This window comes from Delphinus delphis, chromosome 2 (assembly GCF_949987515.2).
Source record: "Delphinus delphis chromosome 2, mDelDel1.2, whole genome shotgun sequence".
Lineage (NCBI taxonomy): Eukaryota > Metazoa > Chordata > Mammalia > Artiodactyla > Delphinidae > Delphinus > Delphinus delphis.
Genome location: NC_082684.1, coordinates 135,266,219 through 135,289,957, shown reverse-complemented (window position 1 = coordinate 135,289,957; position 23,739 = coordinate 135,266,219). Strand labels below are relative to the sequence as shown.

At 46.8% G+C, this 23,739-nt stretch overlaps 1 protein-coding gene across 3 annotated transcripts in view; it reads left to right on the top strand.

Annotated features, from left to right (window-relative positions):
- MAP2K5 (mitogen-activated protein kinase kinase 5) overlaps positions 1-23,496 on the top strand; it is a 263,527-nt gene extending 240,031 nt beyond the window's left edge. For all 3 annotated transcript variants that reach the window (XM_060005718.2, XM_060005717.2, XM_060005716.2), the window contains one exon: positions 23,254-23,496. In XM_060005718.2, the coding sequence (XP_059861701.1) occupies positions 23,254-23,358 (105 nt within the window). In that variant the 3' untranslated portion in view covers positions 23,359-23,496. The remainder of the gene's footprint in view (positions 1-23,253) is intronic.
- The last annotated feature ends 243 nt before the right edge of the window (positions 23,497-23,739 follow it).

Sequence of the window (23,739 nt, the reverse complement as noted above, 5' to 3'; positions counted from 1 at the left end):
AGAGCAGCTAAGCCCATGCACCACAACTACTGAGCCCACATGCCACAACTACTGAAGCCCATGTGCCTAGAGCCCATGCTCCGCAAGAGAAGCCACCGCAATGAGAAGCCTGCGCACCGCAAGGAAGAGCAGCCCCCGCTCGCCACAACTAGAGAAAGCCCACGTGCAGCAACGAAGACCAAAAATAAATAATAAATTTTTTAAAAAAAGGTAACTGTACTTAAAAAAAATATATATGGACAGTATGCTAGTGTTAGTATCTGAACTGTTTCTTGAACACACGATGTGGAGTTTGTACCAGAACATAAATCAAGCGTGTCTCAAAGTCTTCTGTTTAACTCACCTGACATTTTTTTGTCGCAAAACTTCCTCGGTGAGGAAGCTGTGTGCTGATTTACTTTGTGGCATAGCTCCTTATCTTCTGGCAAACTAGTAGCAAAGGGGTCCCAGACCATTACTTGAGTTGCACAGCTGTAAGGAATACAGAGGCTGATGAAACACTAATGTTGCCCTCCAGGAACTTACGGTGTAGTGAGAAAACCATTGCATCCTCTGCAGCTGGCACAATACACGGCACAAAGTGGCTGTTCAGTGATCTCTGTTGAATAGATGATCAAAAAGAACTAAAAGGCAATCTTCAGAATGGGGAAAAAATTATAAACTACGTATCTGTTAAGGGGTTAATATCCAAAATATACAAAGAACTCATACAACTCAATAGCAAGAAAAACAAACCAATTTAAAAATGGGCAAAGGACCTGAATAGATGCTTTTCCAAAGAAAATATACGAATGACCAACAGGTACATCACTAATTATAAGGGAAATGTAAATCAAAACCACAATGACATACCACCATATGCCTGTTACATGGCTGTCATCAAAAAGACAAGAGATAACAAGTGTTGGTGAGGGTGTGGAGAAAAGGGAACCCTTGTGCGCTGTTGGTAGGATTGGGAACTGGTAAGGCCGCTATGGAAAACAATATGGAAGTTCCTCAAAAAATTGAAAATAGGACTACCATATGATCCAGGATTTCCGTTTCGGGGACTATATCTGAAGGAAACAAAAACACTATATCAAAGAGATATCCGTACCCCCATGTTCATAGCAGCATTACTTACAATAGCCAACACATGGAAACAACCTAAGCGTCCATCAACAGATGAATAAATAAAGAAGTTGTGAGATCGATAGACAATGCACAATGGAATATTATCCAGCCATAAAAAAGGAAATTCTGCCATCAGCGACAACGTGGATGAACCTTTAGGGCATTATGGTGAGTGAAATAAGTCAGAGAAAGACAAATGCTGTATTATCTCACTTATATGTGGAATCTTTTTAAAAATTTCATAGAAAAAAGATTTGTGGTTACTAGAGGTATAGGGAAGGCGGAATTGGATAAAGGTAGTCAAAAGGTAGAAACTTCCAGTTATAAGATAAATAAATACTAGGGATGTAATGCACAGCACGATGACTGTAGTTAACACTGCTATATGATATATTTGAAAGTTGAGAGTAAATCCTGAGTTCTCATCACAAGAAAGAAAAACATTCTTTTGTATGTGTGTGAGATGATGGATGTTAACTAAACTTATTATGGTCATCTTGTCACAATATATGTAAAGTCAAATCGTGATGTACACCTAAAACTTACACAGTGCTGTATGTCAGTTATATCTCAATAAGACTAGAGGGGAAGAAAGAACTAAATGCTATAGATGCCAAACTCATGAGTGCCTTCAGAGACATGTGAACAAAGTAGCCAGGTCACACAGAACAGGGAGCCAGACAGTGATCAGGGTCCATCAGGAAGGCAGACGGGAGACTAAGGCTGGGAAGACAGCCTGCAAGTGTCCAGGCCAGCACAGGCATTAGAGGAATCAGAAGAGGGAAAGCATAGGCGTGGGGTCATGACCCCGCTCATTTCTGTAACCATGGTCGTAGGACTGGAAAGGTGTGTGGCTGACAACTGTCAGGACATACTCTGTCCTCTGAATGTGAAGTCTGGAGAGGCTGAAGATGGGCTCTAGATCTTGAAAGTGAGTCTGTCGAGAACAAGAGACAAGAAGCGACATGGTGAATTGGAAAGAACATTGATCTGCGTTATCAGAAGATAAACTTTCAACTACAGCCTCTGCGTCTTCTGGGTAATCAACAGTTACTTTTTAATTTTTTTAAAAAAGACTTATTTACTTCGGCCATGCCATGCGGCTTGCGGGATCTTAATTCCCTGACCGGGGATCGAACCCGTGCCCCCTGCAGTGGAAGCTTGGAGTCCTATCCACTGGACCGCCAGGGAATTCCAAGAGCCTCAGCTTCGTCATCTATAAAATGGGGGTAGTGATACCAATCTTGAAGTGTGGGGGTTTTTTCTTATTAAAATAGAGTTTGTGAAAGTGTTTGTAAACTGTAAAGTGCTAGACATATGTGGGGGCACTAAATCAGCCTCTTTGGGTCATGACTTGTCTCATGTAATGTTCCTGGGCATGTCTGACCAGTAGCTTCTTGAAAGACAAATATGCTTAGTGGAGCTTAATGCAACTTAAAACAAATATATATACGTTGGGCGTTTGTAGCTAGTGTCTGATGAATTGGTAATTTTTTAAGGATAGACCTCTGTGAGATACTCTTCCCCAGGCATTAGGAAGTCTTAACTTTTCATGTCAGTCCTCTAGTCAGTATTATGAACATCTTGTTGGAGGGAATTATTATGAGACAGTCAGTTAATAACAATTTGCTGTCTGCATCTTTGAGGTACTGTGATGGGTTCAAAAGGAATTTAAGAACCATCCAGATCTTCAAGGAGCAGACTGGACACACCCATAGGAGACATTTAGAGAAGGCAGGGTGAGCTGTGTGCTGCTGACTTGCACGGTGTGAGGACCCAGGACAGGGTGGCCGAGGGTGGTCAGAGGACGCATCTCAGCTCCAGCCAGAGCTGTAAGGATTTGTCTGAATATGGAAATTAGAAAGTGGTGGCTCAGCAGCGAGCCAGCTCTGGAAGGGCTTTGCACACCGGTGAGGAGTGTGGCTGCAGGAAGCTGCCATTTGTTCTTAAGCAGGGCAGTGGCCCAACCACAACAGGCAAACAGGCCACACAGGACTGATCTCTGCTTGCTCCACGTGGACCAGAATCTGTGGCTGGAACTGATTTATAAATAGGGATGTCCTAACCCCCTGGCTCTTTCTGAAATTCCATGAAGGTCTCCAGCCAAAAGAATAGGAAGCCAAGTTCAGAGCCTGTAGCTTCTTGGCAGCATGTCATTTGTCTCTCTCTCTGCATCTCCTTTTCAGTGTCCTTTCTGTCACTATCAGGGAAAATCATTAGTATGCTAATCTAGCTAGCCGTCATTTTAACACTGACCTTTGCTAACCTGCCTTTGCAATTTCAGGAACTACGTTTGACTTCTCTAAAAGTAACCTTAAATTGTAGTCTTGTAAGAATTCCAGAGCTGTATCCTTCACTCCTTCTTCTAATGAGGTTATGACCAAATGCTCATTATAATTGCTTTAGACTCCTTTTAATTTTCAAGCTTATTAATCATAAGAAGAGTTATTTAAAATTGCATAAATTAATCTTAGATTAAAAGCCCATCAAAGCCTCGAAACAATTAAGAATAAGTAGGATTTCCCTGGGGCAGCAAGTTTTATTTTAATATTGTAGTCAGGTGGATATCAGAACCTTGAAGTATGGTAGTGATTAATGTATGCAAAATTTAAATGAGGTTTTTTAAATGGCAAATCTAAATCACATATTGACCTAACAGTAGGCTCTAACGGCATTGTCTGCCATATATTTAAACTGTTTACTGATCAACATTTTAATTACAGCATGTGCTGGCAGACCCTAGGACAAATGAAATCTAGCATTTTAAAATTTTGCTGCAAAGTCTGTTACCCAAAAATAACAAGACTCTTTTATTGGGAAGAATGGAGGAATGAGAAAACAGAGCAAACTTGCTGCAGCAACGTTGAAACTTGGCACAGATAGTCCTAAGGTGTGCAGCTGCCCCATCCTTCCTGGCCCCCACTCTCACCTTGTGATTCTGCTGGTCCGAGACAGCTACCTCTTCATGGAGCAGCGTCTGGGTTTCCTTTGAAATTGATTCGTGCTTAATTAGGGGAATACTTCCCTTCCTGTGTTTGAACCCTGGTTGCCAAGCATTGTTTACTTGAACAGTGTATGTAGCCTGGGGTCCCTAGGCCCCATCCCCTTTTGTGATGTGGAGACTAGATATTTCCAGAAATTTGATTCAACTGCAGTCGGAGCCAGCGGCCTTTTGTCTTGCCTACCTCCTCGATCTCTGCTGGGGTTGGCAGCTGTCTCCAGGAAGGTGGTCCTGGGCTGCATCAGAGTCTGGAAAGATTTTTCTCTATTTTTTTTTTTTTTTTTTTTTTGCGGTACGCGGGCCTCTCACTGCTGTGGCCTCTCCCGTTGCGAAGCACAGGCTCCGGACGTGCAGGCTCAGCAGCCATGGCTCACGGGCCCAGCCGCTCCGCGGCATGTGAGATCCTCCCGGACCGGGGCACGAACCCGTGTCCCCTGCATAGGCAGGCGGACTCTCAACCACTGCGCCACCAGGGAAGCCCAGATTTTTCTCAATTTTACAAATACTCTGTTTCCTTATAGAAAGTGGATGGGTAAGAGGGTTGCCTTGAATAAATTATTTCACCCCTCGCAACTTCAGTTCCCACTTCATGGAAAGGGGATAACAGTGACCAACTTACAGTTTCTATTTTTGTGAAAATCCAGACAAGATAAAGCACACAAAGCACTTAGCATAGAAGTTAGGAACTACAAAGTTCCCCAGAACGTTTGCTCCTGCTCTCGTTATTGACTTTCTAAAACTAGTGTTAAAATTATGTTTAAAAATTCAAATAGGGCTTCCCTGGTGGCGCAGTGGTTGAGAGTCCGCCTGCCGTTGCAGGGGACACAGGTTCGTGCCCCAGTCCGGGAAGATCCCACATGCTGCGGAGCAGCTGGGCCCGTGAGCCATGGCCACTGAGCCTGCGCGTCCAGAGCCTGTGTGTCCGGAGCATACTGCAAAAAAAAAAAAAAAATTCAAATAGTACAGAAGGATATACAATAAGCTCCCAGCCCTACTCTCTAGAGTTAAGCACTGTTAACAGTAACTTGTGTCCTTATAGAATTTTTAATTTTATTGTTCTGTACCTTACTTTTTCTCTTTAAGATCTTTCCATATCACATGAAGTCTGTCTTGTTCTTTTTAATACTGCATGGTGTTCCATTATATAGATGGTCCATATTTATTTAACCAGGACCCTGCCATAGAACATTTTGGCCATTTCCAGATGTGTTTGTTGGCCATTTGTATTTTTTTTCACATACTTTGACCATTTTTCTTTTGGATAGGTTGTCTCTTCCTTCATCTTTTTGAACCTTGATTTCCCCATCTAGAGAGTGAGGCAGGTAGGCGCACAGTCTCCAAGACCCTGTTTACCTCTATAGGCTACAGTCCAGGCCTGGATGTCTTGCAGGCAGCTTTTACGCTACTACCAGAGGTGCTGGTCTGCTCGTGACCTTGCTGAGCCGGTGTTGAGCTGCAGGGCCAGTAGCTGCAGGTGGACTGCAAGAGGCTCGTTTTCTTCTCTTGTTCAGTTGTGTGTCTTCCTCTCTTAAAAAAGCAGGCTTGGAAATTACAGGGCAGAGCTGGGATTGAACTTCCATTAAAGCTGCCTGTAGACATCAGGAATATTTATTTTCTCTATTTGTTTTAAGCCTGGGAAGACTGTGTGGTTTTCTCAACACTGTCCTGATGGAGCCCTGACCAGCAAGCGTGCAATGCCCCTAGCCCTAATGTGCCATTAATGATAGGTTAATGTACAGTATAATGTTTTGGGGACTACGGGTTCATTACACTTCTGAGTGTGAGGTCTTTCCACAGAGCGCCCAAGGTCCCATTGCATTATATCATGCAATAAAAATACCCTTTTCATATCACACACTAATAAACTGTATTTGAAATGCTGTCTGAGGGCACTGCTGTCTTGTCTATAGGCTGTGCACGAGTGCAACAGTTGGGTTTCCTTTTTTCTATTTTGTGTTTTAGTTACACGGAATTCTGAACTCAGGGAAGTCTGCTCATTCCTGTTTTAAATGGAGGAGTGAGTTAGGTCCTTAGGCCTGAGGCTCAGGGGAGGGGCCGCTCAGTGAGTGGTGAGAGTCTTTAATACATGGAGAGCAAGACCCCTCATCCTCCTCTGCCCGTCCCCCCGTACTGTGTGCAGCTATCAGGGGAGCTGGTCTGGTGTCTTCCAGATTTAGCATTGAACACATGTTAGGTATTACAAAAATTTCCTTAGAAAAGAAGTATGATAAGAACTGCCAAGTCTAAGCCACTGATAGTCATGACTGTAGGGCTGCTTCCAGGATAGCCTATGTGCTAGGAATTTCATACACACAGGCTTCCTGTGCAGTTGGTCCTGTTCTCCTTGTTTTACAGAGCACAGAGTTCCCAGAGCGAGGGGGGAAAGAGCTTCACTGTAGAGAATGAAATCCACAGGCTCCTAGGAACCACAGGTGAATTACCTGCCTGTGGTTATTCATACCATCCTGTGAGTTGATTTAATCAGATGGTTTTCTTCTCAACAGTTAGCTGGCGGCAGAGGTAATTTTGAAGCTTGGAACACTTTGGAAAAGGAGACTCTTCTACATCAGAAAGGAAAAAGGCTTTCGAATTTAGGGATGAGGCAAAGACTGGGGGGTCACAGGACCTTAAAAGACCTATTTTATACTTTGATCCAGGGCAGACTATGGCATTTGTGCTTTGTTGGGGGGTGGGGGGTTGTTTCTGCCAGTTGTAGAGTGTGGGGAAAGAGTGACACATGAGGTCCAAGAACCCGGGTTCAAGCCCAGTGTTGAGATTTCAGCCTGAAGTGCAGTCCTTAGCACCTAGGGACATCAGTGTCTTTGCTTGTAAAATAAGCTCACATCTACTTCTGACAGGGCTGGGGAATCATGTGAAATGCTGTAAATGAAAACACCTAATTAGTATCTGGCACGGTTAGGTGCTCACAACTGTTGGCTATTATATTGCTGTTATTATATGTAATAATATAACAAAACATAACATATTAACAAACAAAACAAAAACATATTGTAACAAAAGGCACAGGCTTTAGAGCTGATGTCCAGTTCAGATCCCAACTCTACCTTAGCCAAATCGCTTCTCTGAACCTAGTTTTCAGATCCACAAATAGGTAGTGACAGTAATGCCATCCTGATGCTTCGTGGGATTTACTGTGACACTTGAATTAGATGATGAGGTTGAAAGCACTTCGTGGAATGAAAAGCTCTACTCAGCTGCTGGTAAATACATATATGTATTTTTCTCTCCAAATCAACGTATTCAAACTGAATAAATATCCTTAGAGCAAAGCCACTAAGGGCAGCTGTTAGAAGGATTCACTGATCTGTCCCCCTCCCCACCGGGGAGCTTGTCGCAGCCAAATTGTAGGCCAGAGCAGTTCTTCTACCCGATGTCTTCATAACAGCAGAGAAGCGAGGTGGACCCAGGACAGAGTCTGTGCTCCCCGGAGTTGGTGCAGGGAGAACCAGTACCTGCTGAGAACAGTGGTTGAAAGATCAAGGGACCATGTTGAAGGGTTGAGCTGGTCTGGAGAGCCAACGAGATGACAGAAAGAAAAAATCAAGTTGCTGAGACTGTCCTGCAGAAGACTGGACCTTTGGCTCTAGGCAACGTCCGCTTAATTGTTAGGAGAAGCATATTTAAGTTTCAAGGATGATTAGTTTTCCTTTTAAGGGTGATAGGGTCGGACTAAACCTTTTGTTTAGATGTGGGGACTTTAGAACACTTACATAAACCTCTCAGGGGTTAAATCTGTCTTTAGGGCTACCAGGACTTGAAAAATGTTACCTTGTATCAAGAGAACCAGAAGTGACAAGTTCATTTTAAAAGCCTGGTTTGTCATTGTTTATCTAATTTTCAGAGTTGACACAGAAAATTAGACCAGCTGACACTCACTCTCTGACCGTCCCCTGGCTCATTTCCCTGGTCCTTTCCTCCCTGACCTTTGCAAGTACAAAATGCTCCAAACCCCAAAATATAAAACTTACCACCGAGTTTCCAAGTTGCCCTGTAGTCATTCCAAGATTCTGTCATAGGATGTCATCCCTAATGTGATTATAAAAACAAGATGAGGTTATAAATCTGCTCTGTGAGGTATTTCTTTTCTCCTTCTGCTTTGACCATAAATCTTAGAAGTAATCAAACTCTCTCCAAAGGAAGCCAAGATAAACTTGGGGCCTAAGTGGCCCCATATGTCTTTACTGAGTTCAGAGGCTCTGAAGGCTTGTCTGCCAGGTGACATCGCACGGTGCTGCTGAAAGGCGGCCAGACGGAGTGTGAGCTTTCCCCTGTTGAATATTGACCTTCCGAAACTCAAAGAGCAGCAAGTCTTCTATTCACCACCTTCAGTAAATGAGCTAGTTCCAAGGAAGGATATTATTCAGATAACTGAGGCTTATTCCTTATAAAACCAAAACTTTTAAAAAAGATTATAGGCAAGAGGTTTTAAATGTATTATATATACTTCCCTATCCTTTTAAACGGATTACATGCATCAGGGTCTGGCTTTTTAGAAAATGTTCTTTAGACCATCATCATGAACAGTCTGTTTGCTGCGTTCTGCTGTCCTAGTGTCTCCTGATGTTAACACGTGGAGGGCCATTTGTCCCTGCACTGGTTGACCCCAAGCTGGTTCTTTGGTTTTGTTCTTGTTTTGCAGTGTTGCTAATAGATGTCACTTAGTACTCCTGCCCTTGTTCCCCTTTCTAACAGCCCTCCCCTCTTCCTCTTCTATTTTGTGCTTTAGATTGGGAAACCAGATAGTAAGTGTGTAAGCACTAGTCTCAACTACAAAAAAATGGACTTGAATAAAGGCTTGAGGGACTAGCTAAAAGTAAAGTGTTCGAGTTTTACTGTAACTTTCAGATTCTTAGTCTTAAGTAAGGGAGTCAAATTTACAGTGGCCTGTAGGTATGTGAAGTGCCTCTAGATTTGAAAACAGACCATTTCACTAAATAGGAAACATACTGCTTGATAACATTGCGTGCAGATGCCCAAGTTTGAAACAATATGACCACTTTGCTCTTGAATCAATAATTAGCGTAAAATTATTTTGAATTATTATTTGTTGAAGTTGTTTTTACTTTTCTGAGGGGACCAAGTAAGGCATGAATGTGCCAGGGGGAGTCTTTTGACTCTAAAAACCAGGTTTAGAGCCAGACACACGGAAGCCTCTCAATCCATCCGTACTGGATTTGATTGACTTGAGGTCTCTGTGTAAACGGGAGCATAACTACCAGAAGAAGCAAGTTTGTACCTAAATAACTTTGTCCTTCTTAACGGTGAAAACAGACTTGGTTTCATACAGCTCTGCGGGGAAGGCCATCGCCGGCTTATCTGTAGCCAGATGGAGTGCACCCCCTTTCTCGTTCCTTCTGCACACGGCCAGTGACACCGCCTCAGAAGACACAGGCCACACCGCTCGCTGCCACAGAAAACGCATTTCAGCTTTCCGTACATTTAATTTTCTTCAACATTACCTTGCAAACCACAGTAAATCAATAACAGAATAGTTAAGTACCACAGGTTCTTTGTGTTTTGTTTTAGAAAATATTACTCAAGGCTAAAAGTGGGTTCTATTGATGATTTTTATTTGCTGCTGGGACACAGAATGATCAGAATTTTCAAATGGTTCGCTTCCTGTTTGTGGATTTCCTTAGGAAAAAAAAAAGGAGGGGACAGATTCAAATGGAAATGATGGCTGATAGCAGAAACTCTGGAGTAACTGGTAATTTTCAATCCTGTATTTTATAGACTAGGCCTGGTAGCTTTGACCTTTGTTATGCTTTTATTTCAAATTTTCCAAAAGGGCTGCCCGAGCCCACCCCTTTGGCTCCCTCACACTCACCCCACCAGTAAGTAACCCTGTCTACTAAATAGAGTGAGGCTCAGAAAACGGGAGCGTCACAGCTGGAAACAGTAAAGAGAAAAAAAAAAAAAAAACAAGATGGCACTTCAGTTAAAGTTATTTACCCAAAAGTTTGACATCTGGTATCTTTAGCAATTTTTCCTCTATGTTTCTTGTTGATTTGGTAACATCAGAAAATCTCCACTTGAGCTTCAGTCTTTGTGTGAATGGTTGTTTTTCCTTATTAAGAAACTAGAAAAGCTGTTACTAAGATGAATTTTAAGAGGTAGCAGCCTTTACTTAATTGGATGCTTCTTGAAATAAGATGAGACAATGGATATGAAGTGTTTTGAAAAGTTAAAAGTGTGATGCCAGGGCTCGAAACCTGTGACTCACCTGCCAGGGTGATTATTTGTCACTTCTCATTGGCACCTCCCAGTCGCCACCATTATCACCCTTCCCACTGCCCCTACCATCACTCACACACATATTCTCTCTCTGTCTCTCTCTCTCTTTCTCTCTCTCTCTCTCTCTCTCTCCTGATGAGTCATCACACTGCATTTTCAGCTATGTTGGCCTCATATCAGTCATATGATATGCCCTTATTATTTTAAAATTTTTCCCAGATTTGTGGTTATGTGCCCTTTTTTCATTCCTAATGATGTTTCCTTGTGTCCTCTTTTTACCATTTTTGTCAGAGTTAGTCTACTTTATTAATCTTTTTAAAGAACCAGTATTTTATTGATTTGATCATCTCTTTGATATCTAATTCCTTTGTGTTCTTTATTATTTGCTGTTTTATGTTTCCTTTGGATTTACTTTTTGTTCTGTGTGTAATTTATTGAATTGGACACTTAGCTTGTAAATTTCCAATCTTCTTTTCCTTAACATATCCATATAAAGCTATAAATTGCCTTTTAAGTATTACTTTAGCTGCATCCCACAAATATTTATATGTAGTGTTTTTGTTGTCATTCAGTTCTAAGTAATTCCCAATTTCAATTAGGATTTCTTTTTTGACCAACGAATTATTTAGAAGTATTTTTGTTTGCACATAGTGGTGGTGTGTTATCTTGTGATTGTTGTCTACTTTTCATGCACCATGGTCAGAGAACATGGTTGGTATAGTATCAGATCTTTGTTATTTGTTGAAACGCCCTTACTACACTGTTTTGTTTTGTTTTTTTTCAGTGTTCTCTCTTTGCTTGAAAGGAATGTGATTCTCTAGTTGTTGAATGCGGTGTCCTATTTACATCCTTTAGGTCAAATTTGTTAATTGCATTACTTAAATATTTTGAGGCCCTACTGATTTTCTACCTGCTTTATTTATCAATTACTGAGAGAGCTGTGTTAAAATCTCTCACTATTAGTGTGGCTTTGTCTGTTTTTCCTTGCACTTTTGTCAGTATTTGCTTTAAGGCAGTGATGTTAGATGCCTATGTCAAAATGCTGTATCTTCATTTTAAAACGTTTCTTTTATCTTTATGTAGTGACTCTCATTACCTCTAATATATTTCGCTTGAAATTTTATTTTTGTCTGATATTAACATACCTATGCTGTCTTCTTTTGGTTAGTATTTGTCTGCTATATGTTTTCCTATCCCTTTGTTTTCATCATTTTTGTATTATTTTGTTTTAAGTGAATCTCTGCATTTTGCTGTTGATGTTTTTAATTTTATCTGAGACTCTCTTTTAGTTGATTAGTTTATTCATTTATATTTTTTGTATATTGATACACCTGAATTTTTTTTTCTACTATCCTGTTTTGTACTTTCTTCTCTACAATGCTTTTTTGACTTCTTTTTTCTCCTTTCTTCACTCTATTAGATTGATTTTTTTCTTCCTTTTTATTCTTTCCAGTAGTTGAGATATTATATTCTATTTCTAGCCTCTTATTATCCCTGAGTTTCTAACTTAATTTAGCAAAGCCTAAGGTTAATCACTAAATATACGCCCCTCCCCAACAATACTCAGCCTTAGGTTCAATCTCATCTTTATATTAGGTAGAATTGGCTTTAGCTGCACATGATTAAAACAATCAGCAGCTTAAGTAAGACAGCAAGGTATTCCCCATACATATAAAGGAAGGCAGGAAGTAGGGCGCCCAGACTAGCTGGCAGTTCCTTCCATCTTTCCAGTCAAGGGGCATTTGAGCTCCAGACAACAGGAATGAGGAAGGGCAGTAGAAATACCCCTTCATTTAAGGACAGTTCTGGGGATTGGCACACAGCATATGTGCTCACATGGCATTGGCCAAAACTAGCTGCAAGGGAGTCTGGGCATGCAGCTGCTTTGCTGGGTGACACTGTTCCTTATTAAAATCAGGATTTGTATCACTAAGGAAGAAAGGGGAATGTTTATTGAGAGGCAGCTAGCAGCCTCTGCCACAGCCTCTCTCCCCCGGACATAAGGGCCCTAAGAGTTTCTGATCAGTCCCTTCTTTCATGTCCAGAATTTCATTGTCATTTTGTTTTTAGATCCTCACAATTAGTCATTACTCTTGTTGTCATTTTGTGTAATCAGTACTTACTGAGATTTATCCATGTGTTTAGCAGTTATGTGTTCCTTATTCCTGTTGCATCCTACTTCCTCCTTCTGAGGTTTCTTTTCCTTTTGGAAGTATATTAAGAGTTCTGTCAGTGAGGGTAAAACTGAGTTTTTGTTCTAGGATTGTCTTCACTTTGCCCTCTTTTTTCTTTTGGCTGCGATGCGTGGCTTGTGGGATCTTAGTTCCCCAACCAGGGATTGAACCCAGACCCTCGGCAGTGAGAGCACAGAGTCCTAACCACTGGACTGCCAGGGAAGTCCCGCCCTAACTCTTGGTTGTTAGTTAAATTGGGTTTAGAAGTTTAGATTGACAGTTTTTCCCAGGGCATTGAAGATACTGTGTTGTCCTCTGGTTTCTAGACTTGCTGGTGAGAATCTGCCAGCTGCTCAGCTGCTGCCCTTTGTGAGAGCTATGCCTGTCTCTCTGGTTGCTTTTAACATCTCTTTTCCTGGTATCCTTCAGTTTCCCTACAATTTGTCTAGGTATAGGTTTTGTTATAGTTATTCTACTTGGAGATCATTATGATTTTTGAATCTAAAAATTCATATCTTTCGTCAGTTCTCAAAATTTTCAGCTGTTGTCTCTTTGGATATTGACCCTACCCCACAGTGTCCCATCTCTTCTCATTCTTTCCTCTGGGTCTTTGTCCTTCACATTAAAAAAAATTATTTTTTGTTTATCTCTCATTACTGACTAGTGCTCTGGGTAATTTTCTCAAACCATTCTTCCAGCTTACTAAATCTATCCTTGCTATATTCAGCTTGCTATCTGGCTCATCTATGGAGAATTTGTTTTGTTCTTTCCAGTCACTATATGTGTTATTTCTGTAAGTTATATCTGATTCTTTTTCAAATCTCTCTTCTCTTTTTTATAATGTCTTGTTCTTAGTGTTTCAATTTCTTCTTTTATGCCTTCAGTCTTTTCAACTGTACATCATTTTACATTTTCTTTCCAATTATTTTTCTGTCACCTTGGTTCTGAGAGCTCTAATCTTCCTGTGTGTTGTGTCTGCTGACTCCTGTCCATGGATAATTGTTTCCTCACACGTTTTGGAAGTTTTATTGTAAGCTCATACTGAATGGGGCTTAGTACTGTGGAAATTACTGAATTCCAGAAGTATTTCCCCAGAATGTTTTTTCATGCTCCTGAGAGATACTCCAGAGTATTGCTAGATCAATATCAATGTTACATTAGTTTATGAGCAGCCTTGTGTTCTGAGACCACAGTAGTGGTACATTGAACTCCAAAGTGCACGAGGCTCAGCACCACCTCACACAGCATCCCCTTTGCTGATGGGCAGACTTTTTCTGGCTCACCCTTTCTGCAGTCCCAGTTTTGCTCAGGGTCTCAGGCCAGCTCCCCAAGTGGCCCTTGTCTCCTGTGTCCACTTAGTTCTTCACACTTTCCAGGTCCTACATTCCTAGAACTGATAGCCTCCCTTAGGGCTACAAGCCCTCCACGCACACGCTTATAATTCTGGTTTTCAGTTCCCTCTTCATTTTTGGCACTTGCAGATTTCCTTCTTTTTTACAGGTTCATCTCGTATGCTTTTTGGAAAATGTTCCATTTTATCTGGCATGGCTGGGAATTTGTAGAGGGAGGGCTTTTAGACTTAGTCTCTCCCCATCTCTTCATTCACTCACTGTCGGATCACTTTGTTCTGTTTTGTTCAACAAGCTTACTGAGCTGCCTGCTGTGTGCCAGAAATCGTGCTGGGTCTCATTCTTTCTTCCCCTTCTGCATGCTTACATGCCCACATATGTGTGTACACACACACACACACACACACACACACACACACACACACACACACACACACACACAGAGCTAAGGTCTCAGAGTTTAAACATCAAATCTCAAGAGGTAAGAAAAAAAGAGGGCTGGAAAGAATCCATCCTTCTGAGCATTGTGTCTTTAAATCCCCACCACCACACAGCCATCACACCGAAAGACGAACCTTGAATGTCCAGATGCCTGTAAGTTGCCCCCATATTCACTGCTTGGACCTGCAGACTCAGCCTCTCAGACAAGAGCCCTCAGCATTGTTGGAGCGAGGCCCCCCCCCACCTCCCTCTGGCACCCTCAGGTCCTGACTTCTCTAGGTATCTGCTCAGCCTGAGACTGCGAGGGGGAGCCAGCACTCTCCTGCTGTTCCCCCGAGTCCTGTCTGAGTTTCCTACAGGGCAGCCACCACAGCCCCCCCTAAATGGGCCAGTGGCACCATTCTGCCACCCAAATGGGTCAGCTTCCTCCGACACAAACTCATGAGTGCTGGCATCTGCATGTTTACCCCTCACGGTGGCCCACTGCAGTCTTCTGTGCCCCCTCCCATACCACACTGCTCGAGTCCTGTGGCTGCCCTGTAAGGACAGGCCCTAGAATGACTTGTGGAGACCTCTGGAAACATCTTGCTCTCTCGATTGGCCATTTTCTGAACAATTACTTTGTGTAGGAACACATAGATCTGCTTAGGTGAAAGGTGGAGAGTGCCTTGACCCCCCCTTAGGTGCCTGTGTACAGTCTAGGATGGCTGGAGGTAAGCAATTTGCTGCTAATAATTGAATATTTGGGAAGAAACATCTATTTCTGTAGCAGTTGTGAAGATAAACTCAGGAAGGTCGATTGAAATGGCATGTCACAGCTGCAAATCATTTCTGAGGTCTTAAAAGAAAATGAAGGGCTAGAAGGGAACCCCCAACCCCAGCCGTGGAAAAGCTTTAGGAATCAGAGGCTGAGAAAGCACAGTCTCAGAACAAACGCCTTACCTTGGAAAGTTCCGCAGCCGGGGCGTTGGCCCAGGTAGGCTGGGCTGGGCAGACAGGCAGATTCTACACTAGCTGATAGGCAAGGCTCACACCCTCATCTTACTGCCGCTCCCCTGCATGCATTCTACCTGGGGGGATAGTAACCTCCCCTCGCACTGCCCAGGGTGTATCTGTGAACCCCTGTCTGCAGACAAGCAATCTCCCACCCGACCCCAGAGGCAGAGAGAGCTGGGGGATCTGGTTGGGTGACGAGGCCAGCCAGCAGCCTCCCTGTGTTCAACACCAGCTGAGAAATAAGGCTCAGGAAATGACAGAAAGGAAGCATCACCCCTACTTCTGTAAAATCTGAGTTGAAGGGCACGCTTACGTGGGTGGCCCGAGGGGCCCTCCTGAGAATTTACCGCAGAGCCCAGTCAGAGGTGAACAGCCTGCCTGGAAGCTTACCAGGAGAGGGCAGGCCAGAATGCAGCCTCCCTGTGGGCAGGAGACCCCTGAGCCGGGCCTGCTCCGTGCTTCCTCCCAACATTGCCACGCCTCCCCCTGGGGACACGACTGAGGGGTGTGATAACAACACAGGTCCCTCCATGTGGAAGGATGAAGCCAGGGCAATGGAGGTTCCCCTGGAATAGTTTCTCTTTTATAGGTGAGGCCATTGTGGCCCTTCCCAAGCTCTCACGACTCCTGGGCTGGTGAGAGAAGGCTTGTTGACTGTCAGTCCAGGGCTCCGTGCCTTACCCCACCCACACAGGGACAGATGGAAGAATTGCTGTGGAGGTGCCTCAGCTTCTCCCTGCTGAGTTGTGCCTGGGGGCTGCCCCGCAGCCACAATCCCAGCCACCTCCTTCCCTGACTCCTCGTGTTGATTAGCTCGGGCACACCCAGCCTGGAAGGAAGCAGGAAGCGTTGACCCCAGGGATGATCACGGGTTGTTATCTCATGTAATTAATATTATAAAGGCTGCCCACTGCCCTGGCACTTGTCAGCCGTTTAGCAGACACTGGACATATGTGCATTTTTCCAAAAATTATTTAACTTCTCTAATCTGAAGTTATCTCCAGAGTAAGTAGAGAATTAGATTGCTAGTTTTGAATCTGTAGCAGTGGAATGCGTTTTATTATGTAAAATTAATGCAGGATCTCAATACTAATATAGGAAAAAAGTAGTGGTTTTTTTAGCATGAATGTGTAAGTAAGTATTCATTGTAGACACTTACTTCTTTAGAAAGGCGTCCATGAGACTGCTCTTGAAGGACACAAAAGTCTGAGAGCCAGGGTCATAGGTGATGGTTATAGTCTAATATCTGCATCCGTCTTCCACTTATCTCTGATACTGTTTCAGGAGCCCCATATCAAGGAAATCCTGACTCACCAGTTGCCCTCTCAGCTTAGGCATCTTTTAAGCCCAATAGAAGCTTTAAAAAGGAATAGCAGAAAAGTTTTATTTTAGAGTTTAGTTGCTGACAGTAGCTAGCAGCTGTTCATATGAATTGCTTACGGTAAATCTACAGGTCAGACAAGAGGGACTCAAAGCTTGCAGGAGCTGACGCCCCTGGAAACTCAGAGCAGGCCTGACCCACACCCCTGTCTGGGCATCGTGCACCGGGCCACTGGGCAGACGTGCTTCGTGGGCTCAGTGCACTGGCTCTGGTGTGCTCACACAGTTTTATACCTACACACAGTGTGAGTGGACGTCACAGCCCTGAGTTCTTTTAGATGCCCAGTGCACCACCACAACCCTCCTAGGTGTCGGCCCATGTATGAGCAGTTGGTAATATGCACAGATCTAACAAGCAGACCGCCTGTCCTAAGAGCTGCAGAAAATCAGTTACCATCACGGTGCTGGGTAACACACTGCCAATATTCAGGGTAACATTTAGAGTTGAACATAGTTGAGTGTATATATTATTTTTTAATTATTTTTTCTAACAAATACAGCTTAAAATATCTTAATGATTTGAATGAAACATGTGTGGAAGCCCCAGCACACCTCACACTCTACAGCCCTGCTGGTCTCTGAGGTCCCATCCTATCCTACCGCACCTCCATATTGCCGAGAAGGACTGAAGTGTTTTACCCCTGCCGCAAGGGCTGGATCCTAAAGGGACATGCAGAGAGCCTTCAAGTAAGGCTGGCAGGCCCAGTGCAGAAAGGTGAAGTGATGGGCAGTACGTTGACCTTGGGGCCCCTCCAGCCTCTCAGATCACCTCTTACAGACACCTGCCTCATGCCAGGACTGGCCCTGCGGCTCGCCTGAGTGTGTGTTGGACTCTTCTTGTTTTGGACTTAGCTGGAGTGTAACTGGGCTGGGCTTGCTTACTTGAACGAGCTCGTGGGTCCTTGGCATTCTGTCCCGTGTGGCGTCCTTGGCGGGAAAGGAGGTGCCTGGTGGCCTGGTCTTCATCCTGAGAGAGAGGAATCCTGTGGTCCAGAGAGCCTAGAGCAGCCTCAGCTTGTGAAGCCTTCTCCCCAGGCCCGCCCACCCAACCTACGGCCCTTCTCAGCCTAGCCTCAGGCTCCTGGGAAGCCGTGTAACTTACCTGTCAATCCAGCTGACTTTTCTTGGCAGTTCCTGTGTGATTAGCACTGCCCTGCCCTCGAGGCTTCCAGTCTGTGCTAGGATGAGGTGGGCTCAAATGATAATAATACACGGTAGAACAAGGGTATGCTCTTGTTCTGGGAGAGATGGACCCTCTTGAGCGGAGACATGAAGAAAGGCCCCACAGAGCAGACCTTAGGTCTGGGGTGCCGTCTGCCGCCAGGCATCCTATTTATTATTTCCACCCTTCTGTCTCTGGTGTGGTCTCCATAGCCCTGGAAAATTTCTTCCAGGCCCTGGGTCTTCATTTTCCTGCTTCTCTAGAATCTAGACCCAAAGAGAAGGAACAGGGACCAGCCGGCGCCTGCTCTGAGGGCAAGCTGTCCTGCAGGGTGGATGCCGCCCTCCCCCAGCCCGGGCAGTGACAAGGAAGGACAACGTAATGGCTGAGGCTCGGGCTCTGGAGACAACACCACGCTCAAGCGCCGTGGTCTTGGGCAGATTCCTTAATCTTTCTGTGCTTTAGCTTCCTCACCTGTAAAACAGGCATAATATAATACTTAATAGATTTGCTGATTATTAAATCAATTACTTGATTGTGCCGGACACAGCTTTGAGCAGGGAGGACACAGTTTGCCTTTTGGCCACTGTCATTTCAGTTTGTCAGTTAAAAATTACTAGTTTAAAAAAAAAATTACTAGTTAAAAATAATGTACCAGGGCTTCCCTGGTGGCGCAGTGGTTGAGAGTCCGCCTGCCGATGCAGGGGACGCGGGTTCGTGCCCTGGTCCGGGAGGATCCCACATGCCGCGGAGTGGCTGGGCTCGTGAGCCATGGCCGCTGAGCCTGCGCGTCCGGAGCCTGTGCTCCTCAATGGGAGAGGCCCGCGTACCGCAAAAAAAATATATAATAATAATGTACCGTATATTCTTTTAAAAAGTAGGAATTTAAAACTCACTGTGCCCGCCCCCAGTGAGCAGAGTAGTGTGCTGTCCTCCGCTGGGTTCAGCCCTTAACCCTGCCACTTTCTAGCTCTGTGACCTTGCCCCAGGTCACATTTATCGGTGTCTCAGTCTCCTTTGTGTGTAAAGGGGGTGATGGTTGGGTTCCGGGCCATGTAAGGCAGCCGGGGCCTGGCCCACAAAAAGGGCTCGATGAATAGATGCAGACAGAGAGGACAGGCAGGTCACTTTTTCCTGCCTCAGGCCCACGGCCAACTGAGGGCCTGCGACCTGCCAGGCGCTGCACCGGGCAGGCACCCACACCAGCAAGTCCTTAAATGATTCACATGCAGGAAGTTCTTTAGGAGGTTATACAAGAGAAGAGACTATAGAGACCCCAAATAGGTAAATTCCTATTTGGGAAGAAACTCGAAGCCCAACTAAGGGCAGAGAGTGAGGTGTCAGTGAATGAGCACTGGCCTGGGAGTCCAGACACATCAACCTCAGGCGGTACTTCTCCACAGCAGGCTCGGAGTGTCCACCTCCTGCCCACATGGTGGAGCCCTGGACCCCTCCTCTCCCTGCCCCCTTTGGCAGAAGCATGGAGCGCTGTCCACATGGGGAGGGTCCTGCCATCAGTCATCAGGAAGGCATCTCATCACAGTGACACGGGTGGGCAAAAATTAGGGGCATTATTACAGAAGGAGAGGGCCAAACTCTAGCGAAGCCCTGGAGGCTAGTGCCCAAGTGAAGGAGGGTGTACTGAACACTCTAGTTTCTCTTCACGAGTTAGTGCACGGGCATGATCTGCCCTTCGGCCCTGTGGTGGGAGGTCTGCACCCGGTGATGCTGCCGGCTTTGGTTGTTGTTGACTCATCTCTCTCACTCTCCCCTGTGCCCTCCTTTTGGATCCATCCTACGTCTTCCAGTGCCATCCTTTTCCCTTCATTATGTCTCCACCTTCTGTGGCGAAGTTTGTGGGCCATTATACTTCAACACTCGCCGGTTTAATTGTTGCAATTGGCCCTGAGAGAATTCGGGAAATGAAAGTGGCTCCCACTGCCTGGTGATGAGGCCAGTGAGAACATTCAGCGGCTCCAGCCTGCATGCGCCCTGCCAGCCTCTGCGGAGTGACCGCTGACACACTCTGCCTGTGGGTGGCAGAGGCCTGGGTGTCTGGGCCGTCACCTGGGGTGTAGGATGCTCTTGACAAGCAGCATGTGGGTGTCGTGGCTCCGAGGAGATGGGATCCGCTGATCCTTGGAGCCGGAGGGGGCTGCGAGTTTGTCCACATCTGGATTTCTCTGCCTAGGGGGAGATGTGCATTTACCCAGATGCAGAGGAGGGTCTGGCTTCAAGGGGCTGCAGCCCTCTCCGGACCACACAGAGACCCCCAGAAGGGCTGTGAGGTCAGCTCTCCGGTTGCAGTTGCAGGAGAGCATGTGGTCCTGAGCATGGCATTTGGAGTCAAGAGACCCACGTTGTGGTTCCAGCTCAGCCCTCACTTGCGTGACTTTGCACAGGTCCCTGAGTGTCTGTTTCCTCATCTGCGAGGGGGCTGTGTGCGCCTCCAGAGTGAGCATGGCGATCGGTGGGAAAATGAGAACAAAGCCCTTGGCAAGGGTCTGGCACACAGCACTCAATCCATGGTGCTGGACTCGGTATCATCCGGTGTGCAGTTTCCGTCGGTCTCCAGGCATCTTGGCTGTTGCAGGCATCTGCTCAGGCCTGTCAGGAGCCACCTGGGAATTCAGGCACCTCGGGGTGGCCGAGCGATCTTCATGCTTTTCCCGGAATTGTCCATCAGATTTCGTTTGCTCATTCAAGTCAGGAGGAGCACCTGCATCGTGTGCATCACAGGACCGGAGGAGTGTCTGCTGTACTCCAGGGAGGAAAGGGAGCGCGTGCGCTGTCAGGGTCACAGGGGATGCAGTCAAGCCCTGAGAACGTACCAGAGTAGCAACCAGAAGCTCCAGCACCTAACCAGTCACGTCCCCTCCCCAGTGCTCAGTTTCCTTTTCTGTAAAATGGGGTGACGGTATACTTTCCCTGCTTCCCACCCAGGGCTGATGGGAGGGGGCAGAGTCAAGTAAGAGTGATCTGCCACCCTGACACCACTCTCCCAGGATGTCCCAGGGGTGACACAGGGGTCAGGACCTGCTGTCTCAGTCCCCCTCTGGCCAGGCAGGCCTGAATCCCATGGCAGAAACAAGGCAAGGGGGAATTGCAATCTGGCTCTGCCTACCCCAGCTCAGCCCAGGGAGTGCCCCAGGCAGTAGGTTTGGGTTATAGAGACTTGTAATCCATGGGGCAGGTCAACCGTGACCTCTGTTTCCTCATCTGCAAAGTGGAGATTATTGTGCTCACCTATGTGACTTAGGACTTAGTGCCTCCACCCCAGACCGTGAGGTGTGCATGGACACTGTTGGCAGAGATGCTGCCAGGCTATCATGGCCCCCAGGGTCTCCAGTGCCATCTCAGCTCCTGTTTCCCTCTGTACAACTCTCCATGTTCTCACTCCCCACATACTGGCTTTCTCTGCGTGCCCATTCAGATGGTGGACCAGGCATCCTACAGCTCCCACATTCTTCTGTCACAGCCCAGGATGCCTAGAGAGGCTGGGGTCTCCCCTCCATCTCTGTCTCTGTCTCTGTCTCCTCTCCTTCTCCCTTTATGATTCCCCTTCTCATTCCCCCCAAACCCATCAACAGTGGCTGGGGACAAAGCCACTTGTCTCGGTCACTCCCGTGCAGGGTGGTGTAAAGCATCAGGGGTACACAGGAGATGGGGGTCACCTCCCAGTCAGGGAGGACAGGAAAGGGGCAGAGTCGCCACCAGAGCGGTGGATGCTGCCCCTCTCCTCGTCAGCCTCCCGGTGCACCTGGGCGAAATGCTTCCTGCAGTGTAGCCAGCAGCCTTCCTGTAACTGGAGGAACGCTGCACTCTCCCCTCCTGCGGTTCTGCTCTGCTTGTTCCTGAACAGATGATAACAGAGATGGAGCATATGGCCCCCAAAGTCACCGGGCATTCTGGGAAAGTGACACTGTGCCACCCCGGGCTTCAGGGGAGGGGCCCATCGGCTCCTGAGCACAGCTTCTCCCTTTGTTCTTCAGAAGGGCACAAAGTCACCTCCTCTGAGCCTCCTGAAAAGGAAATGTGCTCACTGACTTCAAGAAGAATCCCCTCTATCTAGGCACTGATTTAGGCAGGCACATATAAGGTGAGATGATATGTGTCGGGGTGGGGGACATATGAGAGCCAAGACAGAGTCCCTCTTGGGCCTCTCCCACCTCAGCCCCCCCTCAGGCTTGTGCTGCCTGCGGGACACCCGCCCGACCTGACCTCCCGCCCCCTCCCCAGCCTGGTCCTTGACTGCTCCCACACACAGTGGAGTCTGGGCATCTGAGCCCTGGCCCCGTCCCTCCTGGCTCTGTAATGAGCTCATCAGGAAGGCTGCCTCGAAAGAAAGCCCCGCCTGGCCAGAGGGGAGGCAGAGGGGGCCCAAGAAGGGCTCAGAAAGCAGGAGCGAGCAGGGAATTTGGAGCTGGATGGCTGAAGCAGGAGGGAGAGAAGGAGCAGGGGGACCTGGGGAGGAGGCAGCTGGGAGCCCCCCATGCTCTCTGCTCGCCCAGCGTGGCTCCCTCAGTCTCAGGCTACAGAGTTTTTGGTAGGAGAGGAGGCTGCCAAGCGAGCATCCCTTAGCAGAAGCACTTGGAGAAGAGAAGGGAAGAGAATGCTTTCCAGTTTTCCTTTCACCTTTGACCTGTGGCCAGGGTGATCCCATGGCTGCCCCTGCTTTTTTCTGACCTTTCCTGGGAACTCCCAAGGAGGCCCTAGGATTGTGAGGAGGAACCTTGTCACTTCAGGACAGCTGGGGAGGGGGCTGACTACATATAACCTGGCCTGCCTGTGGGCTAAGTAGGTTAGAGCCTGAGGGGCCACATGGCGGCTGTAGCGCCCCTCCAGAGTCCGGTCCCCAGCCCCCAGCTTCTCACCACGAACCAGCACATCCGTCCTCCCCCTGACACGTTTGCCTTCCCTCCACTCGCAGACTGTTCATAGGAGGGCTGGAGACAAAGAAGAAAACTGGGGTTGACGTAGCCCCTGATGAGATGATTCTCTGGTCTCTGGGCAGCAACTTGATAGGAACGCTGGCAGCTCCGGTGCCAGGCTTTGCCTGCCAGCTGTTGGAGGGATGCTGGGCTGAGGAAGGGCCAGGCAGTGTGGAGTCAAGATAGGCTCACACCCTTGGGGATCTTTCAGGCTGGTTGGAGTTTCAGGAGAAGGTAGCCAAGCACCAGGCAGAATGTGAGGTTTGCAGCGAGTGCTCTAGACAGGCATGTCATTGCTCCACCTTGGGCCTCAGTCATCTAGGCTGTGAAATGGGGCTGAAGCTGCCCTCACCTCACAGGGCTGTTGGGGAATACTGAGAACAGGGCTTGGAAAGTGATGACATGCAGAGTCTGGGGAATGCCTGTCACAGCTTCCTTCTCTTCCCTGCAGGGCCACCCATTCATCGTTCAGTTCAACGATGGAAATGCCACCGTGGTGTCCATGTGGGTGTGCAGGGCACTGGAGGAGAGGCGGAGCCAGCAGGGCCCCCCCTGAGGTTGCAGTGTGATGCTGAAAGCCCAGGACTGGTCACCAAGGGGAAAACGTGCCTGTCGTGCCCTTCGTTTGCTGTCCGCGCCAGAAGAGCTTTGCTGGACTCACCTTCGACTCTGCTGGCAGATGACCTTGCCTAGGAAGCCCTCAAGGGTGGCCAACCCCTGTAGGGCAAGCCCTCGCCCTCCCCGGGTCTGGAGGCCTGACTGGCAGGGAGGGTAGAGGGGTTGGGGCATCGAGAAGAGAGGCCCCTACGCCCTTGCTGCTCTTCCCTTTTCCTGACGTTCTTTGTAAAGGGTCAGGCCCCATCAGTATCGCTGATGGGAATAAAAGTATTACTGCTTTGTGACTGCCCACCGCCAGGAGGGTTGTGCTGTGCAGAGG